Genomic DNA, 18,458 nt, shown 5'->3' on the forward strand with positions numbered 1-18,458 from the left:
GAAACTGCTCTATCGGGGGTGATACGGTACTATGAGGTCTTTAAGATATGATAGGACCTGATTAATCAAGACCTTGTATGTGAGTACTTTATATAGGATTTTATATTTCATTGTAGATTTAACAGAGAACCACTAAAGAGAAACTAATATGAGAGCAATATAATTTGGATTTCTCTGTCCCTGTCAGTCCTTTTATTGCAGTATTGTGAAGGCTTTACATGAAGCTGTTAGAACAAGCTGATAAAAATTATCAGCTTGTTCTATTATATATAATAGTACAAATCTAGACGTAATGAACTTTAATGAACTGTTTTTAGCAGCACTCTATGACAGGATGTTCCTAATTTTAGGGATTGTAAGGAAGGAAATATTATTTTTCTGTTATTTTTATTATTTCCATTTATTATTTCATTTTTATTAATTCTATTTTTATTATTTTGTTATTACTGTTGCATCATAATCATATAACAAGCATTTGCATTGACGCATTTATTGAAGTATTGATATTGTATTCATAGGTTTAAACATATTGGCACCCAATTAATTAGTCTTTATTACAGGTCCAGTAAGAACCACTTTAAACTGTGGAGTTGAATCTATAACCCGAAATGCTTTTGAATCTATAATCTTAAATGTTTATATGCAGACTGCATTGTGAAAGAAAGTATACTCTGTGCCAAAATAAGACAGGAAATAAGACAGGAAACTACATGTTTGCAGGGCATGCTTTCTGCAGAAGTGAAACCGAAACCAAAGTCTGAGTGCAAGTTATTTTGAGCAGGTTATTTTGTATTATATTTTATTCATTTATATCTTTTGATTAAGCTTTCAGTAGAGCGAGCGTGGCTCAAGAGTTGAGAGTTCGCCTTGTAATCGGAAGGTTGCCAGTTCGAGCCCCGGCTTGGACAGTCTTGGTCGTTGTGTCCTTGGGCAAGACACTTCACCTGTTGCCTACTGGTGGTGGTCAGAGGGCCCGGTGGCGCCAGTGTCCGGCAGCCTCGCCTCTGTCAGTGCGCCTCAGGGTGGCTGTGGCTACAATGTAGCTTGCCATCACCAGTGTGTGAATGGGTGGATGACTGGATGTGTAAAGCGCTTTGGGGTCCTTAGGGACTAGTAAAGCGCTATACAAATACAGGCCATTTACCATTTCTTGATTAAAACATTTATTCAACATATTACATTTACAGTTCCAGTTAGGTTATTACATGTAAGGATGAGCCTCTGTTCTGGTGAAAGGTCAGAAGTGCAACGGGTGAGATGAGAGAGCATTCAAGGACGAGACACACATACAGTTAGTGGGTTCATTTATAGGTAAGAGTTTAATCATGTTTTGCTTGCAACTGCAAAGTGTGCCTGCAAAAGTACCGTTTATTGCAGAACGTAGGCCTGATGTTCCAGAGAGATAAGCGAGCATCCGGTGACAACAGGAAGACACCTGGGATGGACGAGGCGATGTTCTTTTCATTGTGTCACAAGTTGTCAAATAGAACATTTGTGGTTTTGAAACTAATGCATGTGACTGACGTAGAGAGGGCGTCAGTAAAAATATACCTCGACGGGATAAAACGAATGCTGTGTCGTTGTTAAGATGAGATCTGATGCTGTCTGCGTACAGTGTCCATCTCCCACGCTGCGTGTGTTTCATTAAAATCATTGTTTGACTCCACCTGACAGGGTCAGTGTGTTATTCCGATCACCCCCACCTCTCTGTCCTCAAAATGAACCTTAACATTTGGGGGCTCGTCCGGGATTGAGGGGGATAGTGTGTTTGGAGGTGTAGACGGAGTCGGACGGGCAGGCATTGGTCAGTGGTCGAAAGTGAGTGACAAGCCGGCACATCTAGAGGTAAGGCACCACCTGTTGAATTTCAAAGTGTGCCAGATTGGACATTACAAAATTGTGTAAATATAAGAAAGCATCCCTGCATATTTGATATGTAGGGACATAGCATGGTCAAAAATTACTCCAAGATTTCTCACATTGTTACTGGCTGCCAGGTAATAAAATGCAGAGTAAGTATGTGGTTAGCCACCATGTTTATAACGTTATTAGGACCAAATACAATAACCTCAGTTTTATTTTAGAAGCTGAAAATCAGAGGGCATACAGGTCATACTTTAATGCAGGGGTGGGGAACTCCAGGCCTCAAGGGTCGGTGTCCTGCAGGTTTTAGATGTCACCCTGGGTCAACACACCTGAATCAAATGATTAGTTTATTACCAGGCCTCTGGAGAACTTAAGACATGTTGAGGAGGTCATTTAGCCATTTGAATCAGCTGTGTTGGATCAAGGACACATCTAAAACTTGCAGGACACCAGCCCTCGAGGCCTGGAGTTCTCCCACCCCTGCTTTAAGCTATTCCTGCAATTTAACTCATTTGTGTTTGTCCTCATAGATAGACAAAACTGTGCATCATGGCTATCATGTGGGTATTATTTGCATAGTAATAGAAGTGTATGATATGCCATCTAATAATACTCCCTAAGGGAAGAATAATATAATGTAAATAGAATTGGCCCCAACGTAGGATCCTGTGGAACTCCATAATTAACCTTTGTGTGTGAAGGTTTCCCATTTACTTGAGTAAACTGGAGTCTACTAGATAGACATGATTCAAACCTTTACCACTGGGACCACTGTTACCTTCACCCTCTGCATCTTCTTGAGCTGTTCTCTGAAGCATTGGTACTTCTCCAGCTTCTTGTATTCCTTCTTCCTAATGTTGCTGTCATTTGGTATTGCTGCGTCTGTCACTGCAGCCATCTTCCTCTGCTTATCCACCACTACTATGTCTGGTTGGTTAGCCACCACCATTTTGTCCATCTGTATGTTGAAGTCCCACAGGATCTTAGCTCAGCCATTCGCCACCACCCTAGGGGGCGTCTCCCGAACATCGAGGACTGTCGTTGTCTCATCCTGGACTGTGGTACTGACACTCACTAGTACCCAGCCTCCTTCCTTCCACTTAGCATACAGTCTCAGGGTGCTGCCTTTGGGGTGAAACCCTCCATGCGTGGCCAGGAGGTTCCTGGTCTTGATGTCAGTGGCTTCTATCTCCTCCTTTGGTCAGCTTATTATCCCAGCAGGGTACCTGATCACGGGCAGGGCGTAGGTGTTGATGGCCCGGATCTTGTTCTTACCGTTCAGCTGACTCCTCAGGACTTGCCTGACCCTCTGCAGGTACTTGGTGGTTGCTGCTTTCCTGGCGGCCTCTAGGTAGTTTCCATTTGCCCGTGGGATCCCCAGGTACTTGTAGCTCTCCCTAACATCTGCAATGTTGCCTTCTGGTAGTTCGATCCCCTCAGTTCTGACTACTTTCCCTCTTTTTGTTATCATGCGGCTGAATGACATCCCAATGGCCTTGCTGTATATTCTGGTGGTGTGGTTCAGTGAATCGATGTCTCATACACTCTTGGCATACAGCTTGATGTCATCCATGTAGAGGAGGTACTTGACAAAATATACAGTCCCAATCAAAAGTTTAAGACATCTTGAAAAATGGCAAAAAATCACATTTTACATGGTTGGATCTTAACAAGGTTCTAAGAAGAGCTTCAACATGCAACAAGAAGAAATGGGAGATAGACAAAATATTTTTTGAGCAATTTATTGAAAACATTTAAACTGAAGCAGACTGTTTTATAGCTGATCTAAAGTTTAGGACCACACCTTCAAAAAATCCCATAAACCCCCCAACACAGAAATCAGACTTCCAAACATGAACTCAGTAATGAGAAGCTCCACCGTTATTGTTGATCACTTCAAAAATTTGTTGCGGCATGCTTGACACAAGCGTGTCCATTAAGATGAGTGGGAACATTTCTCCAAGTGGTGAAGATGGCCGCATGAAGGGCATCTACTCTCTGGAACTGTTTTCTTTTTTTGTAAACTTCCCTTGTGTCAATGGAAAATTGTACTTAGTAGTCAGTATAATCTTTTAATGATATAAGTTTCCATATATGCTTAGAGGTGTATCGATTGTGTAGTGATAGGATGTGTGATCTTTAGTAGGCTGCAAAAGGCTTTGTGTGCATTCCAGAGTGTTCTGACATTCACACCCACATCCTGGGAGCATGGGAGAGGTCATACCTTCTCTTATTGTTTTATGATAGGATAAACATATCTATGTCTGTTTTAGGCTAAGTGCATTTTGTTTAGATGAACTGTTGGACTTCCAGACCAGCAGGTTTAAGGAAGTCTTTATGGGGTCACACTCTGACCCCACACACACACACATACACACACACCCAATGATGTATAAATAAAGACCAGGGCAGTGGCACGGCGCAAGTCTCTGGACATCTCTGGACATAGCCAGCAGTTGTTTGATGCCCCTGCACCTCCTGAAGCTCCATTGTTCCACTGAAGGAAAAAGCACCCCCAGACCATTATGGCGCCCCCTCCACTGTGGCGTCTAGAAAACATCTCAAGTGGGACCTGCTTGTCATGCCAGTGATGTTGGAAATCATCAGGACCATGAAGGTTACATTTATTCTCATCAGAGAATAAAATTTTCTTCCACCTTTCAGTGTCCCATGTTTGGTGTTCTCCTGCAAAGTCCAAACAGTCAGATCTGTGGCATTCAAGGAGACAAGGCCTTTGAAGACGTTTTTTATTTTTGAAGCCCTTCAGTCTCAGATGGCTCCTGATGGTTATGGGGCTGCAGTTGGCACCAGTAAGTTGGCACCGGCCATAATTTGGGTCAAGGATTGTCCACTGTCTCGACAGACAGCCAATTGAATCCTCCGGCTTAGTGCTGGTGAAATATTTGTTGGGTCTTCCACTTGACCTTTTTGTTCCATAACCCTCTGGATCATTTAAGAAATTCCAAATGAGCTAGACAAGTACCAAGGGCTCAGAGAAGAGCTCGAGAAGATGTGGAGGGGTGAAGGTAACAGTGGTCCCAGTGGTAATCAGAGCACTAGGTGCAGTGACTCCCAATCTAGGCAAGTGGCTCAAACAGACCGCAGGAACAGCATCCGAGATCTCTGTCCAGAAGAGCGCAGTCCTAGGACCAGCTAATTACTGTGCAGGACCCTCAAGCTCCCAGGCCTCTGGTAGAGGACCTAGATCCTTCAACTTGGTGAAAAGTTGAAGTTAGTTTCCCCTGCCGGAGTCCAAATGATACAGGGTTGTGTGTAGCAGCTGTGATATGGCATGTGGAGTGGTTGTCCAACCATGCCTTCTGATTCAGAAATGTACAGATGATAGTTTTTTTTCCACTGTGTCATCCATTAGTTTCCCAGTGTATCCCACAGTCACTTCCGTAAATATGTCAATGTCATCAGACCTGTGCCGGAACATCTCCCAGTCTACGTCATTAAGCCCGTCCTACAGTGCAGCCACTGATTGGTCCGTCCAGTGTCCGATCTCCCTCGTGACTGGTGAAGTGTTTGATGCTGTGTGAGAGCCTTGTGTAGCTCCCACAAGGCAGTGTCCGAGTCTGCATGAGGCGAAATGTAGACTGTGCAGGCTATGACTGCGGAGAAAGATAGAAGGGGCGACATTTAATGATTAAAAGTTCCAGGTTGGGTGAGCCAGAGCACATAAGGGGAGAAATGCCAGGATTGTTGCACCAGTTTTTATTCACCATCAGGAGGCTGCAGTCCCGAATGTTTCTCTGGAACTTGACTCTGGCCCTGAGGTTGTCAAGCTTGTTCTCGAAGGATTGAACATTGGCTAGTAGGATACTTAGCAAGGGTGTGTGTAAACCCATAGCCTGTTCCTGATGCTGGCTCATTTCCCTCATGTCCTTCGCTTTGGGTCATGTCCTTTGTTCTCCCGCCGACGCTCCCTTGGCCAGGTTGGGTCCAGAGAAACACGATGAAATGTACGTATATTATGGACTGATAGAAATGAGAGTATCTCTGTTGTATTGTAAATGTGTAATTACAATAATGTCCATAATGCAAGATCAGGCAGATAACAACAGAAAATAGTAAAAATAAGAAAAATACGTTAAATTAGGGTCGGAGCATCCAGCACGGCAGCCGACCTCACCAGCATGATCATGATCATGGAGGGAGATTTTATGGAGGAGTTATGGAGGAGTGGTGGGAACTGGTATTGCTTTGACCCCACAGGACCTGGGCTTTTTTACTGTCATTGAGTTGAACATGAACTCCTCTTTATACTAAAGTATTCTAGTGTTAGATGTGAAGCCATCTGTCCAGCAGCTAAATAATATCGTGTAATGCCATGTTTTGTTCATCTGAACCTGGCAAGCAGCACATGGTTTCTGTTATTTTGGATACATAAAACCTTAGATCACTGACTCAGTGTCAGGAGAATAATGCACTTCTATAAAGAACCACAGACAATGATAAAGCATGCGACAAAGCAACCGGTGCCATTTGGCACAATTTATTATAATTTAATGTCACCACAATACACTAGAATAACCCATGCAATATATAAACTGCACAGTGAAGTTTCACACCATATTTCATAGAAGTAAAAACTGGTGGAAATAATAATATTAATAATAGTGATGTGATTCCACTGTAGTGAGCCCGTTCCAGAGATCTTGTCCTGTGTAGCTTTTGGAATCTCTAATTCCTTACTGCTACACTCATCCAATTTTAATGATTCAGAGTATTACAGTATGAAAAACTGCAGGAAATACAAAATGTCTGGTAAGGCGTTGGATCATCATGCCCCACATGAACAGCTTCCTGTGCAATGATTCTCTGAAGGTCTGCAGGAGGAAAGGAACATTTCTACAAAGACATACCATTAATTGGTGTTCTGATGATGGTAGTTACGGTTGTCTAAGACATCGATCTAAAATCTTCCATAGGTCTTGAACAAGGTTGAGATCCAGTGAAAAGGGAAAAAGGTAGACCTAAATTATGCAAGCAAAACGTGTGGCTTGGATCCAAAAGTGCATGTTTTCAGTTTACAAGGCATGCCGCTCCACCAGAACCACTTACCTGCAGGAGTCAAATCTTCAGATTTCAACTTTAATTTGTACTGTGCTGTATGAGGCAGTCACTTCTCCAACACTACTGTGAGGTGGTCGGGTATCATAAAACTATTCACCATGACCTGTTCTGATGGTGTTCCACTGTGCAGTAATTCACTGGCTCATCTAGTTAGTGCTGCTTCACAACGTGTGGGCGAGGTACACCAGTGAATCCCCATTACATGCTTTTTATTCAGTGACTGTTCAAGATATATAAAATGCACTGTGTTCATTTTTGCTTCTATTATAATCACAAGTTATTGCTTGCTTTGCTTTTAAAAGACTGTTGCTTTAACACAATGACTATATGTCAATAACACCAATAATAGACACGATGCCTTTTCTGTCCAGACGCTTTCATTAGTGTTTTCTTGGCATGAGATATTATAAGCTGATGCAGCTAAAAGCACCAAGTTTCACACCTTCTCCCAGGGGTGGTGCTGCCCTGATATCATACTTAGTGTGTGTTACAGGTTTAAATGTTACAGAGCGTTTGTCCCATAAAGCCCACATTGAGAGACACAACAACCTGAAAACTGTAAGATATTTGAACTCTTACAGATGTTTTGTTTGGCTTTATTTCCTTTCGTGGCCGTTCTTTAATGTTGCAGATGCAGAGAGTTTACGGTGGATCCGTATAAGTGCAGGACTGGGTTTGATGATACTTTGAAGTACTTCTTTGTTACCAGCGTTTTTGGGGCGTAGAACTGATTTTTATTCTATATGCAATTTCACAGCACTTATTTTCAAAGAAATACTCAATCTCATAGTGGAGGAGTGATGAAGTACAAATATTGCGTTACTGTCTGTAACAGAATGAAAGATGGACACAGCTACCGTCATGTCACCCATTGGTTTGTGAAGTCCTGTTTTGAAGCCACACAGTGACTGTATCCACCATCGCCATGTTGGTTGCAATAAACCAGATGGTCTCTCTGTTCCAGTGGAAGCTATCACTATCTGGCCTTCAGACAGAACAGAGGTTTAAGGTACTATCACACTGGCTTAAACTTTGTACTTTTATACCCTCCATTTGAAACCAAATATGTCTACGTCCTCTTCCCTATTTTATAATGAGCACTTTTGCTTTAGAGCATTTCAGGGAGTAATCTCACATCACTGCAATGATTTACACAGAAATGGAGAAAACACACTTACTGCTGCTTATTGCACACAAGGAGATTAAAAAGACTAACAAACATTTATACAACATTTATAGCACTTATGGGTTCGAGCAGTCCAGAATGGTGCATTGACAGGTCATCAGATGCTCTACTAATGCCAAGGTTTGTGGTTCGATTATTGGCTGCTCCAGTCTGCACGCCAAATATCCTCAGGCAAGATACTAAGTACCAAGTTGCTCTGCGCTGCGTCCATCGGAGTGTGAGTGTGTGCGAATGTTAGATAGAAAGCACTTACACAGAAAAAGCATAGAAAAAAGTGCTTGTACAATATGAATGTGTGATGTAAAGTGATTTGAGAGCTCAGATAGAGCAGAAAAGTGCTATATAAGAACCATTCCATTTACGATTTACTACTGCATTGGAGATCTCTGAGTGCTGCCTTCTCTCGCCCATTGGCAGGGCGAGGTATGTTTGTCTGGCTTTGTGATGACATTTATTCACATTCATGCATTCCAAAACCTCTTAATCCTAAACAAAAGGGCAAAACCTTATCACGAAACACATGCACATTCAGTCAATAGATCCACATAGTGGTCCTGTTTAAAAAACAGCGAGTCTGTCTTCATGTGGTGCATTTAAACCTTGGAAACTTCTGTAAATTTAAGCTACAAAAACATGGGACACTCCTCATTTTCTGAAAATGTGACAGGAAAGCCAAATTTGGAAAAAGAAATTTAAACTGTCAAACTTGTGAATAGAAGAACTAACATTGGCAGCAGACCAAAGCTGTACAGGGCAAAGGTTTAAATCATTGGTTTGTACACAGGTCCCAAAGCTCCATAAAGTGTTTTCACCTTTTTGAAACTACTGATGCTTTTAAAATGAAATAATTACAATGATGCTCCTTGTGCTAGTAAATACTCCAAGAATCCAGCATCATAAATTTTCCAGTATTTGTCTGAAGTGTCACCCTACGCTACAAAACCAAGTGTATAAATAAATGAATCGATACACGCAGTGCGACTAGAGAGGGCTGATGTGCAGACTTTGATACCATGAGATTAACTGCAGGCTGAGTCTTACTCACTGTAGGAGCACCCGTACACCTCCACCCTGAGGCCCATCCAGCCACTGGGGTTCCAGTCAAGAGGGACGAATCGCAGGAAGCGTGTTCTCACAGGGTGGGACAGCTTGTTCTGAACGATGGTCTCCGAGTTCCCATTCCCGACAAACCTCTGCGGGTGAGAGAAGACAGACTCTGGTTGAAACAATTCTGATGTGAATCATAGAGACAGCACGTGACCTCATATCTACTGTGAGGAATCAGATTTTCACCAGGACATAGCAACGTTCTTCTTTCACTGCACACTTCAAAAATAAAAAGAATAAAAATCTAAATCCCAGAGGAGCCCCGACAGCAACAAAGTGCTGACTAGGATAGACCAAGGGCAATATCTTCTTCCTATCCTTCAACATATTATTTGATGTAAAGTGATAAGAATCATTGGTGTTCTGTGTGAGACTGAGATAAAATGACCACTGAGGCAGCCAGGGGCAAAATAAGGGTTCTGATATTGTGTTTTCCCCCTGCAGAGCTAAAAACAAAAACCTCTCAGTGCCAATGTGATATGTCATTCTTCTTTTCCTCCCTCACGTTCAGCCTGCTCCAGACAACGCCAGGGGACACAAACAAGAACCGAGCGAGTGAAATATGGAGATCGAAACACAGACAAACAACTCCTCCTCTCAAATGACTGATCGTCAGCTTCGTCATAACCGATTCGAGACAGGTGACATATCAGATCAATAAGTACAACAAAGCACCAAAAAGACAGATCATTGACAGGGAGCTCCGGGCTTCTGCGGATAGTTGTGCACAATCAGACGAGCCAATCATTCGGCTTTCCACGACTACAGAGAAGCGCCGACCTGCACTACAAATGACCGTCCGACACTTACGGAGCGCCACACAGCAGAGGCGTCATTAAATACGCTGCGATGCTGCTTCGCAGTCGATAATCAAAACAGCGGTGAGAGGGTTCAGGCTGTTGTTGTGATTTATGCAACCGCTTTCTCATTTTGAGTCGTGCACCGAGGGGGGCCTCGTGGCTGAATGTTAAAGCAGGTACACGATTGGCTTATTTACACATGCGCGTAACTCACATCAGCACGAGAGGGATTAGCAAATGGAACTGGGGCTCACACATCTGGTAAAAGCAGATGTGTTACCTCAGCTTGGCACTGGAAGCTTCTGGAGGAAACAGAACAGCCACAAGAATGTATGTCAGTAAGATGCACACACTCGCACAACTTTGCTTTTCTAAACGCTTTCAGCTAGAAACATGAAACCATGTTCGGATGTTCTTTGTTTTATCAGGTGTGTTCATCACACAGCCATCATCATGTGAGGCTCTGAGCTGCAGAACACAGTTACACTGCATTCAACATCATTAGCTTCTGAAAGAATATGGATATCAAATATTTAGCATCACTTAATAAGGTATTCAATTCACTATTGACTACCCACTTATAACCATACAAGTAAGTATCACATACAGATTAATAGTTATAAGGCCTTCTTCAGAATTACCAGAGTAAGAAATTAAATTAAATTTTATGAACAGTCGCCTGTCAACATTATAAGGTAAAGACCTAAACTTCCAACAATCAGACAGTCCCCCTCGCACTTGGCAACAGTGGGAAGGAAAAGCTCCCTGTTAACAGGAAGAAACCAGAACCAGCTCATATAAGGGGAGCCATCTGCCATGAAGTACATTGTACTGTATCTTCTAATCACTTCTAACTACTGCTTATTAATGATAAATGAGAAAGTTGCTATGTATGAATAGTTTTGCTCTGCATGGGCCAGTATTGCAACTACAGTGATTTTTCCCTACATAACAGTTAATTATGAAATATTCTCATTCATTAGAGCCCAGCGATATATCAGCAGATAGCAGCCTGTCACAGATATATCAGTTTGATGAAGTTAGGCAGTAATATCCTACACACAAAAACACTCTCAGTGTTGTGTGGAGCACGTTTGTAGCATCACAGCTGAACAGACAGTGCTAAGGAATCAAAGCGGTGTCTTCACACTGAGCTCATAACTACTTATAATAATTGCTCTAGTAAACAATGACCCATCATCTCCTCTTATCAGTACATCACTGCTAACATGCTCCTCGTCATTTTGGGATTTCGGTTCTGTTTTCTTTTATAATCCTGTTTATTTAAACACTTTTCTTATGAGTTTGGGATCAGTCCGTTAGTTTGGGCCTCGGAGGTTTCATGGCAGCACGTGACTAACCCAGCCCAATACAGCCATCAGGTGTCCTCTCACTGGTTCCTGTGCCATCACTACTTTAGGTCCTTTTTCATTTTTGGTTTTACATCCAATCAAAGAATTATTCCACCCAGTAAAAACATTTCCTGTTGTCGGTGGCCTCATTGCTTTCTGTCTTCCATAATCAAGCTTTCCAAGAGTTTCCTTGTATTTTTGTTCTAAATTCATTTGTTGTATTTTCCTGGTTTCTTTAGCTCACATGGGCTTTGGAGCAACATAAGCCATCAGCTGTCATCCAGCTCTGCTTTAAACACACGGCATCACTTTATGGCATTTTTCTTTTTTTATAATTTAGTGCCAGTTCACAGTGACAGTCATCCTAAGATATGTTCTAAGACCTGCAATGTTACAGAAAAACATGATTCCCTGAGAGCGAGCACATGGAGAACAAACCAGGCATTTACACTGGAAGAAACAGCTTTATTTGTCCTAAACAAATGTCTCTGCACTGCATGATGCAATGCAGCTGTGAAACTCCCATATGGAGAATATAATTAAGACAATACACTCTGATTTAGACTGCATCCTACTCGTTCGAACCATTCATTAGCTTCGACAACAAGGCGCAGATGCACGTCAGCATGTCTCATTAGTATTCAAGAGAAACACAACAGTAAGAGCACCTCTGAGACCGTCCTGAGCTATGACGTTTGTGGTTTTCCACTCTTTAGAAAACCCGACCACGGAACATCCTGTGTGTTCCAGCTGGGAGATGAAGTCTCTGAATAAAGGCCTGAGGGTGCACAAAATTTTCCATAGGCCCAAAGCATCAAGGTCCACAAAACAGCCGTAACCCCACAGTGACTTCATTATTTCTATTTATGTTTCTGTCACTGTGGAACAGTCTCCCCCCCACTAATTAAGACTCTTTACTCTTCCTCTCCGGTGATGAGCTCCCCTGTGTCAGTTTTCCTTTTTGTTGCATACAGAACGGCACATACGATTGTTTTAATCAATTCACTGGAGGGAAAATCTTGCTGTTGGCGCTGAAGACGCTCGAGTATGCTCCAAAAGGTCACTACCAAGTTAAACAGCCTAAGGGAATGCATATTGAAGAGGAAGCTACGAGTACATAACCTTGCCATGAGCGAAAACACTATCGTGATCCCTGATTGCCAGGCAGAAGTCTCCTGACCTGGATCAGCAAACATCTTCCATATTTCCTGAGTATCTTAGCTCATAGCACAGAGTCTTCAAAATCACTGCATTAATTATAACATTTGATGGAAATCTCCCTTTTATGAGAAAATGAATGTAAGAGAGGTCGTATGAAAGGCAACATTGTTTAAACTCGACTTGCCAGAATGTGACTAACATGCAGCCTAGCCCACAGCCAGGGTTCTCCTGGTTATTCCAGTATATAATGGAGTCTTGCATGTTGGCTGAGAGTGGGTTCATTCTTCTAACCTGACGTGTTTCTCATGATGTGGCTTTTAGGAAACAATGTGTTAAAAAAAACTGTGCTTGGCATGACCTCAGCAAATACTGCAGGCCTGCTAGAGCTTCCAATACATAAATAAAAATAATCATTTTTCTAAGAAACATTTTAAGCATTTGTTTACACTCTGATTAGCCACCTGGAACAACTACTTTGCTAAATCCATTCGAATATTCATCAGTGCAGCTTCATTGTTCATTTGTCAAAACATTCTTTCATTTCATTTTCAAGATCCAGCCAAGGTCCAGCGAGTACTTGGAGGATATGGGCCAGGACTAAACCTAAGTGGAAAATTACCACATTCTAAGCTGTTGTTCCTGAGAGTAATTAGAGTATTCAGGTGGTTCATGTTTACCTGCCTGTTCTATTAACAGAGTTCTGCCCAGATTTGTTCATATGTAATAAACAAAAGTCCTGTGAATCAGCCTGTGAGACCTGCTGCCTTCTTAGAAAAAAGCAAATTATTAGCAGAAAATGAGTCTTCAGCATTCATGCAAACACATTTTAATCCCTATTAGATTCCCATCTACCTGAACCGCTAACTTGCAAGAAAATTAATGCGTAAATTCCCCCCTTAAGGAGGAGAATTTGTTTCACACATTTATTCAGAGCTGCATTAAAAAGAGATTTTTAAATAAGGCTTTGCAAGGATAATGAAGGATAATGTGGACTCCCTGCTGGAATATATTCCTTTTCCCACCTTTGAATATTTGCAAAAACCATGCAGCTAATTTACTGAGGAGCAGAATGCAAATATCACAGGGATTTAGGTTAAAGCAGGACTTTAAACGGGGGTGTATCACTTTTACATTACATGTGCCAACAAGAACAAAGCTAATTTTTAACAGAAGCAAAAAAGAGTAGGCACGTGTGAGCGCGCTGCTGTTTTTGTGTTACAGCACGTGACTAAAAAGGCCAAAAAGCTCCAGCAGACAGAAGTCATTTTCACAGATTTTCTCCTCTGGCTTGTGCTAATTGGGTTATTATCAGCTCTTAGAAGAAGCAGGCTTTTCTCAGAACACTCCTCAGACAGGAGACTGACAGGACCAGATGGTGGTGTCATCACTCTTACTGAGGTTCACAGAAGAAAACAAGAAAGCGGATCATTAAAGACAAACCAACTTAAACAAAGGGGGAACCAAACTTTTGACTTTTGGCTGTTTGTGTAGTGCTCCTTCATGACTACACAGGGTTAATAACAGTGCTGACATTTTGGCCTAATTCATTGTTCTCTAACATTTCCTTCTAGAGGACCATTTCATTGTAGGACACCTTTTAGCATGACATCACAGGATAGCAATGACAGGCGGACTGTAGCAGCGCCTGTCAGTTTCTACACTGTCACGCCTCGGGTTTGACAGTCTGCTCTTTATGACTTTCTTTCTGAACCATATTTGGACAAAGGGGCACAGGTTGGTCACTGTAAGGTCAAACTGCAACAGCTGTGTTATCATAGACTGACTGATTCTGGGTCACAAAATACTGTATTAACACCTGTTTGGATCCAGACGGGATCACCACTGGAAGATGAACCTAGCATCAAAATGTCGGTAAGACCCCATGTCTTATTTTGACCAGCGATATGCTGATGTGACCTGTGAAAGTTTGTCTGTTTCACAGAATTGAATGATCAAAACAAAGAAAGAATAACAGATATGAGAAGCTTAGCAGGCAGCTAACAGCTGCAGCTGTACGCGTCATCATCAACCAAAGCACAACGTGGTCACATCTTTGAACATAATAACTTTAAGCTTTAATAGAAAAGTTACCACTTAGACAGAACTGTTTTCATGAAGGAAGAAATTAGCTGAGTCTTGTACCAGAGCAGCCTAGCATGCTGCTGATATACAGGGAGTGCAGAATTATTAGGCAAATGAGTATTTTGTCCACATCATCCTCTTCATGCATGTTGTCTTACTCCAAGCTGTATAGGCTCAAAGCCTACTACCAATTAAGCATATTAGGTGATGTGCATCTCTGTAATGAGAAGGGGTGTGGTCTAATGACATCAACACCCTATATCAGGTGTGCATAATTATTAGGCAACTTCCTTTCCTTTGGCAAAATGGGTCAAAAGAAGGACTTGACAGGCTCAGAAAAGTCAAAATAGTGAGATATCTTGCAGAGGATGCAGCAGTCTTAAAATTGCAAAGCTTCTGAAGCGTGATCATCGAACAATCAAGCGTTTCATTCAAAATAGTCAACAGGGTCGCACAAGAAGCGTGTGGAAAAACCAAGGCGCAAAATAACTGCCCATGAACTGAGAAAAGTCAAGCGTGCAGCTGCCAAGATGCCACTTGCCACCAGTTTGGCCATATTTCAGAGCTGCAACATCACTGGAGGGCCCAAAAGCACAAGGTGTGCAATACTCAGAGACATGGCCAAGGTAAGAAAGGCTGAAAGAGCGACCACCACTGAACAAGACACACAAGCTGAAACGTCAAGACTGGGCCAAGAAATATCTCAAGACTGATTTTTCTAAGGTTTTATGGACTGATGAAATGAGAGTGAGTCTTGATGGGCCAGATGGATGGGCCGTGGCTGGATTGGTAAGGGCAGAGAGCTCCAGTCCCACTCAGACGCCAGCAAGGTGGAGGTGGAGTACTGGTTTGGGCTGGTATCATCAAAGATGAGCTTGTGGGGCCTTTTCAGGTTGAGGATGGAGTCAGCTCAACTCCCAGTCCTACTGCCAGTTTCTGGAAGACACCTTCTTCAAGCAGTGGTACAGGAAGAAGTCTGCATCCTTCAAGAAAACATGATTTTCATGCAGGACAATGCTCCATCACCGCGTCCAAGTACTCAGCGTGGCTGGCAAAAGGGTATAAAAGAAGAAAAACTAATGACATGGCCTCCTTGTTCACCTGATCTGAACCCCATTGAGAACCTGTGGTCCATCATCAAATGTGAGATTTACAAGGAGGAAAACAGTACACCTCTGAACAGTGTCTGGGAGGTGTGGTTGCTGCTGCCGCAAATGGTGAACAGATCAAAACACTGACAGGATCCATGGATGGCAGGCTTTTGAGTGTCCTTGCAAAGAAAGGTGGCTATATTGGTCGCTGATTTGTTTTGGTTTTGTTTTGAATGTCAGAAATGTATATTTGAATGTGGAGATGTTATATTGGTTTCACTGGTAAAATAAATCATTGAAATGGGTATAATTGGTTACGTTGCCTAATAATTATAAGTAATAGTCACCTCACTGCTATTCATCCTTCATGCCTAATAACGGATGCTGAAAAGTGCACGCAATGTTGATGGTCAGAAACACTGAGCTGGGAGTGTCTGCGCTCAATAATTATGCACAGTAATAGTCACCTCTAAAATAGCTCAAACTAAAAACTACTTCCAAAAACATTCAGCTTTGATATTAATGAGTTTTGGGTTCATTGAGAACATGGTTGTTGTTCAATAATTAAATTATTCCTCAAAAATACAACTTGCCTAATAATTCTGCACTCCCTGTATATCAACATATATATAAAAACAAAAACAGCCAGCAGACTTGTGAGAAGAACGGCCAGCCTTTAGCCCACGGTTTTTCTAATTCTTCTATGAAGTTAATTTGGCTGAGAGCTAGCAGTCATCCCAACAGCTGCTGCTCACTCATTAGTTCAGCTCGGTTCAGTTTCTGACAGTAAGCTGTTACCTCTGAGCTTCCAGACGGATGTGAGTTGGTATCTGCCAAAAGGTCTCGGTGAAAGCTGCAGTTAGTCAGCCTGGGTGAAAATTTCATCAGAGGCTGTAGACAAATTGGCTGCTAATCACTGCTATTCATCCTTCATACGGATGCTGAAAAGGAGCTGGGAGTGTCTGCGCGAGTCTGCATTTAATACACATCAGCAAATATAAAGGCTATTCATGCCTGGTTCAAACGCCTGCCAAGTTTCAGAGGATGTCGTCTGTTTTGGCTGCTGTGGTAGACTACGGCGCTGCATGCCCGGGTTGAGTGCTATTTGGATCTCTGAAATTTTGAAAGGAATTCAGCACCTCCATTTCCTCTTTCATGAGTCAGTTATAAAGAGTGATAGCTGCAGGTCATGTCAGTAATGTTTATGCATATTGCCTTGTCTTCTCACTGCACAGCAGCTTCTCCCCATTTTTCCTGGCACAATGAGATGAGAAGTGACAGCGAGTGGAAAAAGCTGTGTGCTGTTTAAGAGCATATTGCACATCACTCTGAACTACACCATATGTGATATTATTTTTCAGGAACTGTGAACTTCTTTTTCCTTTTTCAGCACTAATTAAAAACTGAGTTGTGTTGTTTTGTTCTTCTTCACATCAACAAATGAATCTTCCCATAAAGTTTGCAGCGGCTTTTTCCAAAGGGTACATTTAATCTACGGCGTTAAGTCTCAGTAACAGCACAATAAGCTTCTTCTTTAGGGGACAATAAAACAGGCTAATTTCAGAGTTTAAGTACTATTTGTTCCATAATGAAGAGTTAAAAGCTGTTTAGGCTGTTTGTTGTAATAATTTTGACACTTTCTTTAATGTGGATCTGATCAGTTTGTCTTCCTGTTTCCATCATATGTAATGTTCTCATCTAAATCCTCATTTTCAGATAGTTTTCATAAAGAATGAACAGTATTCCTACTTTGGTTATCTCAGGTAGATGCTATATATGTAATTATACAGTAGACAAACTGAGGGTCTAAACAAAGCCCATGAACTAGATAAGACAGGATTAGTTGCTAAACTATGAATCAAACAAAGGTGCTCTACTACAGTCTAAGAGTAGAAAACGGGAGGTTTGTGTAGAAATCTCTATTCAATCATAAATGTAAAGACTTTTTTCTAGAAATAAAGACATCACAGAAATCCACTGTGAGTAGCTTATAATACTTTTTACTGACTTACAATTGAAACAAGATGGAGAACGTTCCCAATAATTGGTGCTCTTTAGCTTGCACTCACAGTACTCTGGAGGGTTTTTTCAGAGGGTTAACACCTGTAATGACACCGATCTCAGAGGGTTGATGACATGGAATTTATTGGTTGTTATTTGTTATTGTTATAGTGCATCTTTTGATTTGTCTCCCTATAACCAACCAAAAACAGTCATGGCAGATGGCTGGCCCTCATTCAGCCTGGTTCTGCCAGGTTTCTTCCTGTTTAAAGGGAGTTTTTCCTTCCTACTGTTGCCAAGTGCTTGAAGGTTGTCTGATTACTGGGATTACTGGCATTTTCTCTATATTAGTTCACAGATGATACCACCGTGGTGGGGCTCATCTCTGGGGGTGATGAGACAGCGTACAGAGCTGAGGTTCAGAGGCTGTCAGATTGGTGTGCAGACAGCAACGTGGGCCTCAATATCACCAAAATGAAAGAGCTGGTAGTCGACGTCAGAAGGAGGAAGTCCGAGCTGCAGCCCATCAGCATCAATGGGGAGTTCAGGTTCTAGTTCCTGGGTGTGCACATAGATACGGAGCTCAAACACCTCGGAGGTTTTAAAGAAGGCCCAACATTTCGTTGTACTACTTCTTTCTTTATTATCAGAAATATCACTATTTCAAATTTTCTTGAAATAATCAGATATAACTTTGAGGCTATGTCACTCACACTCAGTGCACTACATCACT

At 42.0% G+C, this 18,458-nt stretch overlaps 1 protein-coding gene across 1 annotated transcript in view; it reads right to left on the reverse strand.

Moving 5' to 3' along the window:
- Positions 1–18,458, reverse strand: part of cntnap5a (contactin associated protein family member 5a) — a 125,052-nt gene that overhangs the window by 69,332 nt on the left and 37,262 nt on the right. Inside the window, exon 4 of the mRNA XM_039600461.1 lies at positions 9,177–9,324. Within this exon, the coding sequence (XP_039456395.1) occupies positions 9,177–9,324 (148 nt within the window). The remainder of the gene's footprint in view (positions 1–9,176; positions 9,325–18,458) is intronic.

Source organism: Oreochromis aureus, linkage group 16 (genome assembly GCF_013358895.1).
Source record: "Oreochromis aureus strain Israel breed Guangdong linkage group 16, ZZ_aureus, whole genome shotgun sequence".
NCBI lineage: Eukaryota > Metazoa > Chordata > Actinopteri > Cichliformes > Cichlidae > Oreochromis > Oreochromis aureus.